Below are 13,099 nucleotides of genomic sequence, written 5' to 3'. Positions count from 1 at the left end.
GTATTAATTTATGTATAAATTATATATATGTATATATATATAATTTATGTATAAATTATGTATATACGTATATACATATATACATAATACATATTTATACATAAATTATATATATACGTATATATAATTTTCAAAAAGATAAAAAATAGACTTTCAAGTAAATATAAAATCAACACTTATCAAAGTTCTTATCTAATGAATTATTATTGTTGATTAATGAAGGAGCCAGGAAGATGTTACGACTGGCTCAAAAAGTATGTAAGAAGCTAGGATACAGTATTTAAAGGCAATCTGACAGGACAGTGTTAGGATGATTGCTGAGTTCAATTTTTAACATGGCTGATGTCCCACAGGCCGTAAATCTTTGGGGTTATCTGTTCTACTAGACAAAAATTATTTTCATCTCTCCTGGGCAAAACTCCACAAGTTAACAAGTAACTTCAGCACGTCTGGGACTTTTAATTAAAGATAAACAATGAGATGGACTGAGTGCATTCCTCTAGTCTAGACAATGCTTGAAGCGACATGCTCTCCACCTTTTGGCCCTGTTTCCAAGTTTCCAAGTATTCAGGTGATTTTCTGTGATGATAAATAATCTCCCAAGCTTATTCTCGATATAAAAAAGCCAATTCTCATTAGGTTTCCGTAAGTGAAACACGTGCATCCTTGAGTTTGCTCTGCAAATCCAGACTTCGAAGGCATTAAACCATTTTAGCTTCTGTCTAAACATTTTCATGCAGAACCTTAGATTTAAAACCTCTGTTATTTGCTCTTCTATGTAGAGTGAATGTTTGTCCCAGTTTGCCTGGGACTGGAGGGGTACCGGGATGAGAGACTTCCAGTGTTAACACTGGGAAAGTCTGGGGCAGACTGGGTCAAGCTGGCCACCCTATTTTCTATCCTCAGGCCAGGAAACTAAACCCAAGACTCTCTCTCCACCACCTTTTACCTGCAGCCCCTATAAATGCAAAGGGTTTCCTTTCTCCTTGGGGTTCCCAATTTTACTAAGGTCCCTCTCCTGCCCGAAAGTGGTTTTCTTTATCAACTGGCTCCAGGCCAGGTTTCTGGAAGGGTTTTGCAGACATTGGTTCCATGGCTGTTCTTTACAATGGACTCGTCATGTCTGATTATATGAGAATCATTCTCCTACATGACTCATCAGTTACACAATTGATTCATCCAGCTATATCCCAACAGAAAGGAGGACAGATTCTTATTGAACCCGTGTAAATAACTATGTTAACATGGAAAGTAAGGAGGTTCAGTAAAATTGTTGGTTTCTGATACAGGAGGGGGTCAGTGAGATTCAGACAGCATTTAAAATGTTTAACTTCAGGGGAGCCTGGGTGGCTCAGTCAGTTAAGCATGCAACTTTGGCTCAGGTCATGGTCTCATGGTCCGTGAGTTCCAGCCCCACGTTGGGCTCTGTGCTGACAGCTTAAAGCCTGGAGCCTGCTTTGGATTCTGTGTGTATGTCTCTCTCTCTGCCCCTCCCCTGCTTACACTCCGTTTCTCTCTGTCTCAAAAATAAACAAACATTAAAATGTCTAACCTCAGTTGAACAATTCACTCCGTTCTATGTAATTAATTCTTGTCCTGCTGGATCTTGGGTGAGCTGGCTGCTTCTGGACTCAAGTGTCCTAGAAATTGTCAGTCCACCAGTTCAGTCTGAGGGTCGGCCAATGTCAGCTCAGAATCCTTGTACCCAAGTGAAACAACAGAAACAGAGGTATCAGAAGCATAGAACCTGGTGCAGTTCTTTCCCACAAGTCTTTGGGTCAGTCCTTTGTGGCCTGCAGATTTTACCGGAGACTCCAGGACAAAATAGGAAAGCAGAAACTTATTTGGTAACGAGACTGAAAAGCTGTAATTATTTATGACAGTAACTAATATTATCAGAGTAGAAGAGAGTAAAGTTCTTTGCTGGGATACTGCACATAATGATTTCATAAGGGTTTGATCGGTGCTCCCCCTGAAAATAAGCACTTACAAAGGCATTGAGAAATCTCCAGGGCCTTCCCATAAAGCATGAAGTTTCTGAAATAGTGTATTAATGACATTTTACCTACATAAAGCTTGAACATCTCTTCTGATTTGGTAGTTCTTCTGATGATGCTCTTTTTTTAACCCAAACCATAAATAAATAAATAAATAAATAAATAAATACTGTTTTTAAATTTAACCTTCACCCTCCTAACCCAAGCCATATTTGATGTCAGATTTTGTTATAGTTTATACCCTCAGTTTTGATTTTCATCTACATGCAACAAATATTGCAAGATTTCTTTTTTTTTTAATTTTTAAAAATATTTATTTATTTTTGAGAGAGAGAGAGAGACAGACAGAGCGCAAGGGGAAGAGGCAGATAGAGAGGGAGACACAGTCTGAGCTGTCAGCACAGAGCCCGATGTGGGGCTCGAACCCATGAACTGTGAGATCATGACCCAAGTCAAAGTTGGACGTTTAACTGACTGAGCCACCTAGGCGCCCTGAAACTCTGCCCTAATTAAACCCTAATTCCCATTCTCCTTTCTCCCCATCCTCTAGAAGCCCCCATTCTACTTTCTGTCTCCATGAATTGGACCACTCTGGGTCCCTTGTATAACTGGAAAAATACAATATTTGTCTTTTTGTGACTGGCTTCTTTCACTTAGCATGATGTCTTTAACGTTCATTCATGTTATATATAGCATGTGTCACAATTTCCTTCCTTTTTAAGGCTGAGTAATATTCCACTGTATGTATAGACCACATTTTGTCTTTCTGTTCATCCCCCAATGGACACGTGTGTTGTTTTCCATCTTTTGGCTATTGTGAATAGTGCCACTGTGAACTTGGGTGTACAAATATCTACTTGAATCTCTGCTTTGCCTTGCACAACTATTTAAAGTGGCAGGAATGAATTGACTCATTAACATGACTCAAAGGTCTAGCTGCTCTCTTGCACATAAAAATAAGAAGTAAAAGGATATAAACTTAAAATCATGCTTAGCAATGTTTTAGCTTTTCTTTTTCTTTCTCTCTCTCTCTTTTTTTTTTTTTTTTTTAGAGAAAAAGAAAGAGAGAGAGTGGGGGGGGAGGGGCAAGAGGGAGAGGGGAGAGAATCTTAAATAGACTGCACGCCCAGCACAGAGCCCAACATAGGGCTCAGTCCCATGACCGTGGCATCAGGACCTGAGCCAAAATCAAAAGTAAGACATTTAGCCGACTGAGTCACCCAGGTGCCCCAATGTTTCAGTTTTTCTCAGAAACTGTCCAGGTAGCCAAAAATTCTTTTCTTTTCTTTTCCTTTTTTTTTTTTTCAACGTTTTTTATTTATTTTTGGGACAGAGAGAGACAGAGCATGAATGGGGGAGGGGCAGAGAGAGAGGGAGACACAGAATCGGAAACAGGCTCCAGGCTCCGAGCCATCAGCCCAGAGCCTGACGCGGGGCTCGAACTCACGGACCGCGAGATCGCGACCTGGCTGAACTCGGACGCTTAACCGACTGCGCCACCCAGGCGCCCCTCTTTTCTTTTCTTTTCTTTTCTTTTCTAAGTTTATTTATTTACTTTGAGAGAGAAAGAGATGGGGGAGGAGCAGAGAGAGAGGAAGAAAGAGAGAGAATCCCAAGCAGTCTCTGCATTGTCAGTGCAGAACCCAAAGCAGTGCTTGAAATAGTGAACTGAGCCCGAACTCACCATCTGTGAGATCATGACATGAGCTGAAATCAAGAGTTGGATGCTTAACAGACTGAGCCACTCAGGCACCCCCTAAAATTCTTTATTAATTAATATTAATTCATGTTTTTAAAGTTACCTAAGGATCTTGGAATTGTGTAATGAATCAATTTAGTTGAACCCAAATTTACATTTTTATAATCTTAAACATTATGTGAGGATTATGTTGGATTGTTTGATTAGTGAGACAAAATCAGAAGTGTGGAAAATTCAGATTAACTAGTTTCTTCACAAAAAAGAAATCCAGGGGCGCCTGGGTGGCTCATTCGGTTAATCGGCCAACTTCGGCTCAGGTCATGATCTCGCGGTCCGTGAATTCGAGTCCCGCGTCAGGCTCTGTGCTGACAGCTCAGAGCCTGGAGCCTGTTTCAGATTCTGTGTCTCCCTCTCTCTGACCCTCCCCCATTCATGCTCTGTCTCTCTCTGTCTCAAAAATAAATAAACGTTAAAAAAATAAATAAAAACAAAAACAAAAAAGAAATCCAGATCTTATAAAAAGTAGAAAGTATAATTGTACGATACTTAATATAAAGCAGAGAAAACACAGATATTATTTATATTTTATAAGCAAAATTATTAAACCAATCTAATTTAGCCAAAGATCCACATTAATTACATTAACTTGGTTTTTTAAAAGCTTTCTGAGCTAGCAATTTCTTTTAAGACGGATTTAAAAAAAAATCTAGCACAGGGGCACCTGACTGGCTCAGTTGGTTGAGCATCCGACTTTCACTCAGGTCATAATCTCAGGTTGGTGATATCAAGCCCCAAGTCGGGCTCTGTGCTGACAGCTCAGAGCCTGGAGCCTGCTTCAGATTCTGTGTCTCCCTCTCTCTCTGCCCCTCCCCCACTCATGCTCTGTCTCTCTCTCAAAAATAAACATTAAAAAAAAGTTTTGTTTAATCTAGCACATTTAAAGCATTAGAAGCTCAGTTTCTTTATTTTCTGTGATTTGGGGGGAAATTAGATTTATATAAACACTTATTTGTCTCTATAAACCAATCAACACAGAACCCCTGTAAGAGACATAGTACTCTAAGTCATTAATACCCTCCAGATGCAGAAAAATATTTCATACTCACAGAAGAGTTAAAGGTATTTCTGAATTACAGACATGTAGACACATAGATACACAGACACAGTGGCTTCATATCCACAACTCACAGGCCACAGGTCAAAAGTAAACACAGGCACACGAAACTCACCTGTCCAGCTCTCAAAGAGTTGTTCTCCTTCCCAGTGGGTACAAAATGCTTCGCCACTTTGGAGCACACGTAGAAAAACCACCATCACCACCACCACCAAAGATCAGCAAATCAGGTTTTCTGCTGCCTCTCAACCAATAGACACTAGGTCTCTATCATGCGTCCCATAGAGATCAGCAATGGCCGGTCCATAAAATTGAATTCCCCATCATGGCGGCCACGAAAAATGAAAACACAAAATCAGCGAGGAAAAAAAAAAAAAAAGACAACAACAACATAAGAAACAGCAATGGGGCACCTGGGTGGCTCAGTTGGTTAAACATCTGACTTTGGCTCAGGTCATAATCTCACAGTTCTTGGGTTTGAGCCCTACATCAGGCTCTGTGCTGATGGCTCAGAGCCTGGAGCCTGCTTCAGATTCTGTGTCTCCCTCCCTGTCTGCTCATCCCCCTCTCATGCTCTCTCTCTCAAAATAAATAAATAAATAAATAAACAAACAAACATTAAAAATTTTTTTAGCAGAGTCAGCAAACCTAAAGTTCTGTCACACATGGGATTCCCTCCAAGAGCCAAGAGAGAAAGTGCTTGGGTTCACAGAGACCATGAAAGGCACCTCTCCAGTACCGTAGGTTGCTTGGTTCTGACATCTGAGTTTACTGGGGCATCTCCATGAAACCTCCCAAACTCTTAAAATATAATTTTCAAAAAGATAAAATTATTACCCTTGGGCAAAAATAAAATAAAGCCATCTCAAAGACTCTATTTAGCTCATTAATTAATGAGAGATATTATGAATGGTTGAAAGAGCATTTAAAAAGCTGAATAACAAAGAAGTGTTACAATGAGATGGCTGAGTTCGATTTTTAAAAGCTGGTTAATGTACAACAGGCCATGAATCTTTGAGGTTATCTGTTCCAGCAGATGAAAATTGTTTACATCTCTCCTGGACAAAATCTACAGGTTAATGTGTGACTTCATTTAGTCTGGGACCTCCAGTCTGTGCCAGGGGAGGAAATGAAGTACATTCCTATAGTCTAGAAGATGCTTGGGTGGCCTTTGCCCCTGTGGAATGCTGAAAGAACGTGCTGTCAACCTTTCGGACTTATTTTCAAATTCCAGATAATTCTTTTGGATACCGATAAACACATTCTGGGGAGGATTAGCTACTCTCCTTTATTAGGATCGTAAAGGGTGAGACTCAGAACAGATAAGTTTTGATGTTGGATGGAGAAAGGGAAAAAGTGGGGAGGAAGGTCAAGGCCATGCTGAGGGGGGGTGCTGTCTTGGGTGGGGTCCTGGAGCCTCAAGGGTATGCCATGGGACAGGTTGGGGCTGGGACTCCAAAGTTGGGGAGAGGGGAGGTAGGAGTGGCTGAAGGCAAACACCTCTTTTTTTAATTAAAAAAACTTTTTTTAATGTTTATTCATTTTTGAGAGAGAGAGAGAGAGAGCGTGCGCGCGTGCGCGCGCGCGCACACACACACACACACACACACACACACACACACACACACACACGCCTGAGTGGGGGAGGGGCAGAGAGAGAGGGAGACACAGACTCCGAAGCAGGCTCCAGACTCTGAGCAGTCAGCACAGAGCCCGATTCGGGGCTCGAACCCACCGACCGTGAGATCATGACCTGAGACGAAGTCGGTTGGATGCTCAATCGACTGAGTCGAACAGACGTCCCCAAACATCTCTTCTTCTTGAGGGTGGCCCAGCGTCTTCCCCAGTGGGAACAGCGCCCAATTTACCTCTTCCTTGCAGGTGGCCAAGTTCAGCTTCCTGAGTGGCGAGGACGAGCTGGAGATGATCTTTGACTGGGTGGATGTGGAGCAGAAGGGACGCCTCTCCCTTGAAGAATTCAGCTCTGGGCTCAGTATGTCTGTCCTGGGAGGGCCTCTGGGGACTTGCTGCACAGCCAGGAGTCCCATGCAGTATGCCCAGTACGGGGAGGCTGGCCCGACAGGGTAGGCAATAGAGGACCTCACCACACACCTGAGAGCAATTCAGGGCGTGGATGACAATATGGATTATTCTGGAGATGAGGATACTAAGCCTGTGTGGGCAGGCAGCTGGTTTAAGACAGAGCTCTGTCTTAAAACTCTAACCCAGGAGGCCTGTTCACTTCTTTTACCACCAGTGAAAGCAGTTCATTGGTTGGGGGCTCCCCTTAGCAAACCCCCCCCTCCTCCAGGGAGGCCTCCAGGCTTACTTTCTGATGCCTCACTTGTGTTCTCCCAAAAAAAAAGGCTTCCCTTGAGCAAGAAGTTAAACACCCCCATTCTTGGGACCACAAGCCTCGTTTCTGCCTGAGGAGAGCTTTGGTTAAGGGAATTTCAGGGAGCAGCAGAGGGTGATATTTAGTGGTTGAGGACTTCCCTGACCCTTTGTCCCCGTTGGGCAGGGCTACTCCAACACTCGATTCTCAAGACAGTCCCAAAAGGACCTAAAGAGACCAAGGCTGGCAGGGTACATTATTTCCGCTGATCTTCTCAATAGGGGTATACCTTCCAGCTCAGGGAATGGAACGTGTGATGTCCTTGCAGAGACCCTGCAAAGCACAGCTCAGCCTTAAATGTCAGCAAAGCCATCCAGAGTTCTCAGGTCTGCTGAGTCTCCAAAAGTTTGGGGGACAACAGAGAGGGAGGCCAGGAATCTGCATTTACACGTTGTAAAACGGGCGGAGTATAGCTTAAGTAGATTCCCAAGGTTGATAGGACGAACGTATGAACATGGCCCTGTATCAATGTGACCAACGCAGATACAGTTATCTCCCCAAGGGCTGAAGCAGGGCAAGATGGGAGATGGGGGGGGGTGGTGGTGAGCCCAGCCCCACTCTGCTGCCTTTTGTCCCCTCTGTCCCACAGAGAACGTCTTCGGCTCCGGCACCCACGGGGTCCACAGAAAGAGGCCAGTGCCCTCCAAGAGGGAATCTGCAGCCGTCAGCCTCCCGGTGCTGGAGGAGGCTGACCCTGAGGAGAAGGAGGCGTTCTTCGCATTCATACAGCAGCTGGGGGCAGGCCACTTACTTCCCGAGTAAGGCTGGCGCCGTGTGTGGGGGCGGGCCCTGCCAGTCTGTGGGGGCGAGGACTCACCCGGACTCGGTGTCAAGGTGGGAGGCCGCCAGATAGAGCTGGGTGCAAATCCTGGTGTGGCCACTTGTTAGCTGTGTGACTGTGGGCCAGTGGCCTAACCTGTGACCTCTGTTTCCCAGCTGCAGTGAGTTTAAGAGCAGTTGTGGGATTAAATGAAGCCCGTGTGGAGGGTGTCTGCTCTTGAGGAGTCCCTCCCACCACCACTCGCTCCCCCTGTCCTGCCCTATATGATTGCTCCCCAGGATTGGTGGGTTGGGGGTATCAGGCTCCCCAGGGTACTCACGTTCTTAAAAACACGACTGAGGGTGCCTTTCTTGACCCACAAAGAGGATCCCCCAATTGGAGCGGTTTCAGGTACGGTGAGGCCCTGGGCTGGACAGGTTTGGAGATGGGGAGGGATTTTCTCCAAACTGTCTCAGCCCCTGGGCTCATGGGGTTCACTCATGCTCAGAGAAGGGGGACCCTGCCTCTCTCACGTCTCCCAGGTCCCACTGGGTCTCTTAGAGCCGGCAAGGGAACAACTGTTGCCCGTTTACCTAACTCAGGGGGCTCTGTGAGGACAGGCTCTCAGAAGGTGGGGCCAGGAGTGGTGGGGCATGCAGCGTGGGACTTAGGGTATAGGCTGGCAGGGCAGGTGTGGTGGGGAGCCATCTGCCCACTTGGCAGCTTGGCCTGGGCTCAGCCCTCCGGCATCTGTCTTCACGACTTAATTAAATCTGTGTGAAAGCAGCATTTGTCGAGTGCCAGCCATGGGCCAGGCTCCAAGCTGATGCTTTCACTGGGCAAGTCTCATTCTCCAGCGACCTTACTGGGTAGGTATCAGCCTCCCCATTTTACCAACAAGCCCAGAGAGGGCATGGGAGTTACCAAAGTCACACAGCTACAGAGTGGGACAAGAGAGAAGGCAATGGAAGCCCTGGGCCGTCAGGCCCCCGAGTCCCCCCTCCCCCCCATGCCATAATTCATCGCCAAACTGTGGAGAGACGAAGGGCTGTGGGGGTTCACGAAGGGAGAGGTTCTGGCCAAGGTTCCTGGAGGAGGTGGGAACTTGAATTGTACCTGGTAGGGTGTAAAGAGGTTAACGTGGCCCAGGTGCCCGGGTCTCCTGGGGTGTTGCCATTAAAATGGAGAAGTGGGCCCCCTGCCTCCTGGTCCCACCTCATATCTAATCTCTGGCTACCCCCCTTCCCCAGTCAGGCAGAGATCTGGCAGCTGTGGGGGAAGCTGCGGCAGGAGGAGCCCCAGCTGGCAGGCAACTTGGAGGGCTTTCTGGCCAGGATGACCAGCCGCCTGCAGGAGGCACAGGCCGACAAAGAGGCTTTGGAGCTGACCCTGCGGAAGTGAGTGGGGCTGGTGCGGAGTACGTGCTCTCTGCCCGTTTGGCTGAATGCGAATTGGATTCCCTCGGCTCCAGAAGCATAGAGGCCTGGGGTTCACCACAGGGCCCGGGAGCTGGTGGGGGGCAGAGCTGAGCTGGAAGAAGGGCTGGCTCGGGGGGCCTGGTGAGGAGGACAGAGCTGGGCCTCAGCAGTGATGGGGATGGCAAGCGTGTCTCAGTGCAGGGCCACCGTGGCACCCACCTCCAGGGACATCGCTCTTGTAGATTATGATGCATGTGGCAACCCTGGGTTTGGCGTGGAGTCTGAGTTTGAGGGTGGGGATGGTGACGCGGGAAGCGGCGATGGAGTGAGGGGGGCAACAGGGACCATGGGGCAGGGCCAGGGGAACCAACATCTTGGTGATGGTTACAGGAGTCAGCATGATGACAGATGTCAAGGGCATACGGGTCAGGGGCTGTTACTGGCATGACTATTCTCAGGGTGGCAAGGGTGAGTGGGTCAGAGGCTATTACTGGGATGACTGCTCTCAGGGTGGCAGGGGTCAGTGGCTCCTGAGGTGAGCAGTGGGATGGACCCTAAACCTAGGCCCAGTCCACCCCTGCCAGCAGCAGGGTCCCGGGGTGCTGATGTGCCGCCCGCCTCTCACCCCTGCCAGGCGGGACTCTGATCACCATCGAGAGGTGCAACAGCTCTATGAGGAAATGGAGCAGCAGATCCTCCGGGAGAAGCAGCAGCTGCAGGCCGAGGTGGCCTCCCCTGGCAGCCCGCCCCTTCCCCCTGCCCTGGACTCGCCGCTGGGGGCGAGTAGCGGGGCCAGAGACCGGCCAGTGGGGGCAGCGGGGAGGCTGCTGGGAGTAGGTCCTATCACTGCCCCCGCCCCCCCCATCCCCCCCGCCCCGACCAACCGGCTGGCATTCCCGAGAGAGGGGGTGGGGAGAGCTGTGCCTGAGCCCCCTGCCCGTCTCTGCCAGGCCTCGCTCTCCGGGCCTGTCTCCTTGTGGCCACCATCTAGGCCTGCGTCAGGGAAGTTGTCCTGAGATCCCTCCCTGCTGGGGCGTCCTGGACCCAGGCTCCGGGCCTGGATGAGGTGGAGTGTGGGGAGGCCCGGCCCTGCTGGGGCTTAGAGTGTGCAGCACTGGGGCTGAAACCTGTCTGCTCTGCAGAGCGACTCCCGGGGCCTGGCCTTTAGCTCCCAGATGCAGGAGGTCCTGGAGGCCAAGGAGCGTGAATTTCAGCGGCTGACTGAGGGCCAGAGGGAGGTGAGTGACAGCGCTTCCCCGGGAGCCCGATTTCTGAGCATAGGCTCTGACACCCATCTCCTGAGAATTCATGGGGCTGGCTGGGCTCCCGTATAAGAGCGGCCCCCTTTGCTGAGATGAGGCCAGGCAGTGCCGAGGGACCGCTGGGAAGGTCCAGGTTCAAATCCCTGCCACTGCAATTAAGAGCCATGCAAATCTGAGGCAACAACTTTGCTTGTCTTGGCCTTAGTTTCCCCATCTGTAAAATGGGAATAGCCACATCTACTGCATCTCCCAGGCTAGTTTTGTCAAATGAGGTAATAAATGGGAAAGCACTTTGAAACAGGAAAGCACTGGGCAAACGTGAGAGCTCAACGTTGGAGAGGCTCAGTGGCAGGGTGGTATTCGGCTTTTGTCTCCACTGTCTGCTGAGTGACCTTGGGCAGGTTTGTAACCTCTCTGAGCCTTGGTTTCCTCATCGGAAATGGAGATCAGAACTCTTGCTCTAAAAGGCTGCTGAGGGGCGCCTGGGTGGCTTGGTCGGTTAAGCGTCCGACTTCGGCTCAGGTCATGATCTCGCGGTCCGTGAGTTCGAGCCCCGCGTCGGGCTCTGTGCTGACCGCTCAGAGCCTGGAGCCTGTTTCAGATTCTGTGTCTCCCTCTCTCTCTGACCCTCCCCTGTTCATGTTCTGTCTCTCTCTGTCTCAAAAATAAATAAAAACGTTAAAAAAAAATTAAAAAATAAATAAAAGGCCGCTGGGATGACAACAGATGCCATATCTAAGGGCCTGGCGTGGTGCCTGGCACATAGTACGTGCTTTACACATCACAGTTGTTACTGTCTCTGAGTCTGACCTAGCTCCTTGCCGCCCTGATGCCCAGGGCTCATGGCCTGTGGTCACTTCCAGTTGGCACTGTGACTGAGTCTTTGGGTCTGAGACCCTGCCCTACCATCCCTTCCTTTCTCAACTCCCAGACCACCAACCTTAGTAAACTCACCAGGACAACCAGCTGTCCTTCAGCAATGGACAAGGTGTCCAGAGCCTTTCCCACCGTTGCCTTGACTGGCCCTGTCACCTGGTCTCACCTCCCCAACGGGCTGATTTCCAGGTGCCTCTTACAACAGCTGCTCCTTGGAAATGGAGGCAGACCCTTTCGGCCAAGGGAGGAGATTGGACTGGGGAAGTGCAGTCCAGGCAGAGAACAGCGAGTGCAAAGGTCCTGAGGTAGACACGTGCTATGAATGTTCCAGGAGCAGCCAGGAGACCTGTGGCTGGAGCAGACAGAGGGAGGGGAGAGTAGTGAAGGGGGAGGCCCGAGACCCAGTGGGGTGGGAGGGACTCTGCAAGGCCCAGGATGCCCCGGTGCAGGTTTCACCTTCCACTCTGAGTGTTCCAGCTGTGTGCCATCTCCGAGTCATGTGACTTGCTGTTGGCTCGGGAGCTCCCAGCGGACCAGATGGGGTTCGGAGATGAGCAACCATCACAGAGCTTTGAGCAGAGGAGGGTGTGATCCCATTCACGTGGCAGGCCCTTGTGGTGCTGCAGTGTGTGTTCCTTATACAATTCCCTCTCTCCTCCCTACCCCAGCAATTCAAATGTCTCTCCTGGGTGGGAGGTAATGGAGCTTGTTAGGCCAATAAGGGGTAACCACCCCCCCAATCCTTTGTGTGTGTGTGTCTTTTTTTAAGTTCATTTATTTTGAGGGAGAGAGAGAACGTGCAGGGGAGGGAGCAGAATGAGAGGGAGACGGAGAATCCCAAGCAGGCTCCGCACTGTCGGCACAGAGCCCGATGTGGGGCTCGAACTCACGAACCCTGAGATTATGACCTGAGCCAAAATCAAGAGTCGGCCGCTCAACCACCTGAGCCACCCGGGCGCCCCCCTCCAATGTTATGTTTAAGCTCGGTCTCCAGAAGCCTGGGGTCTGTACCCAGAAGCCTGGGGTCTGCACCCCACGGTGGCCTTTGGAGGCTGTTTGTCGCTCTGGAAGGCAGCTGGGCTTCTCCCCTCCTCACACCCCGCCTCCTGCAGCTGGAGGCCCAGGTCCAGTTCCTCAGCAGCACACATCAGGAGGCCAACGCGGAGAACCGGCAGCTTCGGGAGGCTGAGCGTGACCTGGCTGGGCGGCTGGAGGAGGCGCAGGAGCAACTGCAGGTGACCAGGGGGCGTCTGAATGCCGCCAGGGGCCACGTGTCCTGGCAGACAGAGGAGGAACCAAGGCAAGTAGCTGCCATCCCTGGGCTGAGGTGGGGACCAGGGGCTTCCTGAGAGAGGTGAGGGAGTTCTCTGAGGCTCTGGTCAGCACCAGAACACCCCCAGAATCTCCCTCCTTAAGCTTTACAACAACCATGCCAGGCTGACATTCTCATGCCCGCTTCTCAGACAAGGAAAGTAAGGCACAGAGAGGGGAAAGTCATGTGTCAAGGTCACACAACTGGGATTCACACACACACACACACACACACACACACACACACACACGGTCTAGTGTGGTAAT

At 49.5% G+C, this 13,099-nt stretch overlaps 1 protein-coding gene across 1 annotated transcript in view; it reads left to right on the top strand.

The window, feature by feature from the left end:
* RAB44 (RAB44, member RAS oncogene family) overlaps positions 1–13,099 on the top strand; it is a 39,511-nt gene that overhangs the window by 11,304 nt on the left and 15,108 nt on the right. Inside the window, exons 3-8 of the mRNA XM_049653373.1 lie at positions 6,692–6,803; positions 7,795–7,963; positions 9,216–9,362; positions 10,018–10,108; positions 10,526–10,621; positions 12,634–12,821. Of these exons, the coding sequence (XP_049509330.1) occupies positions 6,692–6,803; positions 7,795–7,963; positions 9,216–9,362; positions 10,018–10,108; positions 10,526–10,621; positions 12,634–12,821 (803 nt within the window). The remainder of the gene's footprint in view (positions 1–6,691; positions 6,804–7,794; positions 7,964–9,215; positions 9,363–10,017; positions 10,109–10,525; positions 10,622–12,633; positions 12,822–13,099) is intronic.

Source organism: Panthera uncia (genome assembly GCF_023721935.1).
Source record: "Panthera uncia isolate 11264 chromosome B2 unlocalized genomic scaffold, Puncia_PCG_1.0 HiC_scaffold_24, whole genome shotgun sequence".
NCBI lineage: Eukaryota > Metazoa > Chordata > Mammalia > Carnivora > Felidae > Panthera > Panthera uncia.
The sequence above is the reverse complement of the archived record's forward strand: the minus strand, read 5'-3'. Positions and strand labels throughout refer to the sequence as shown.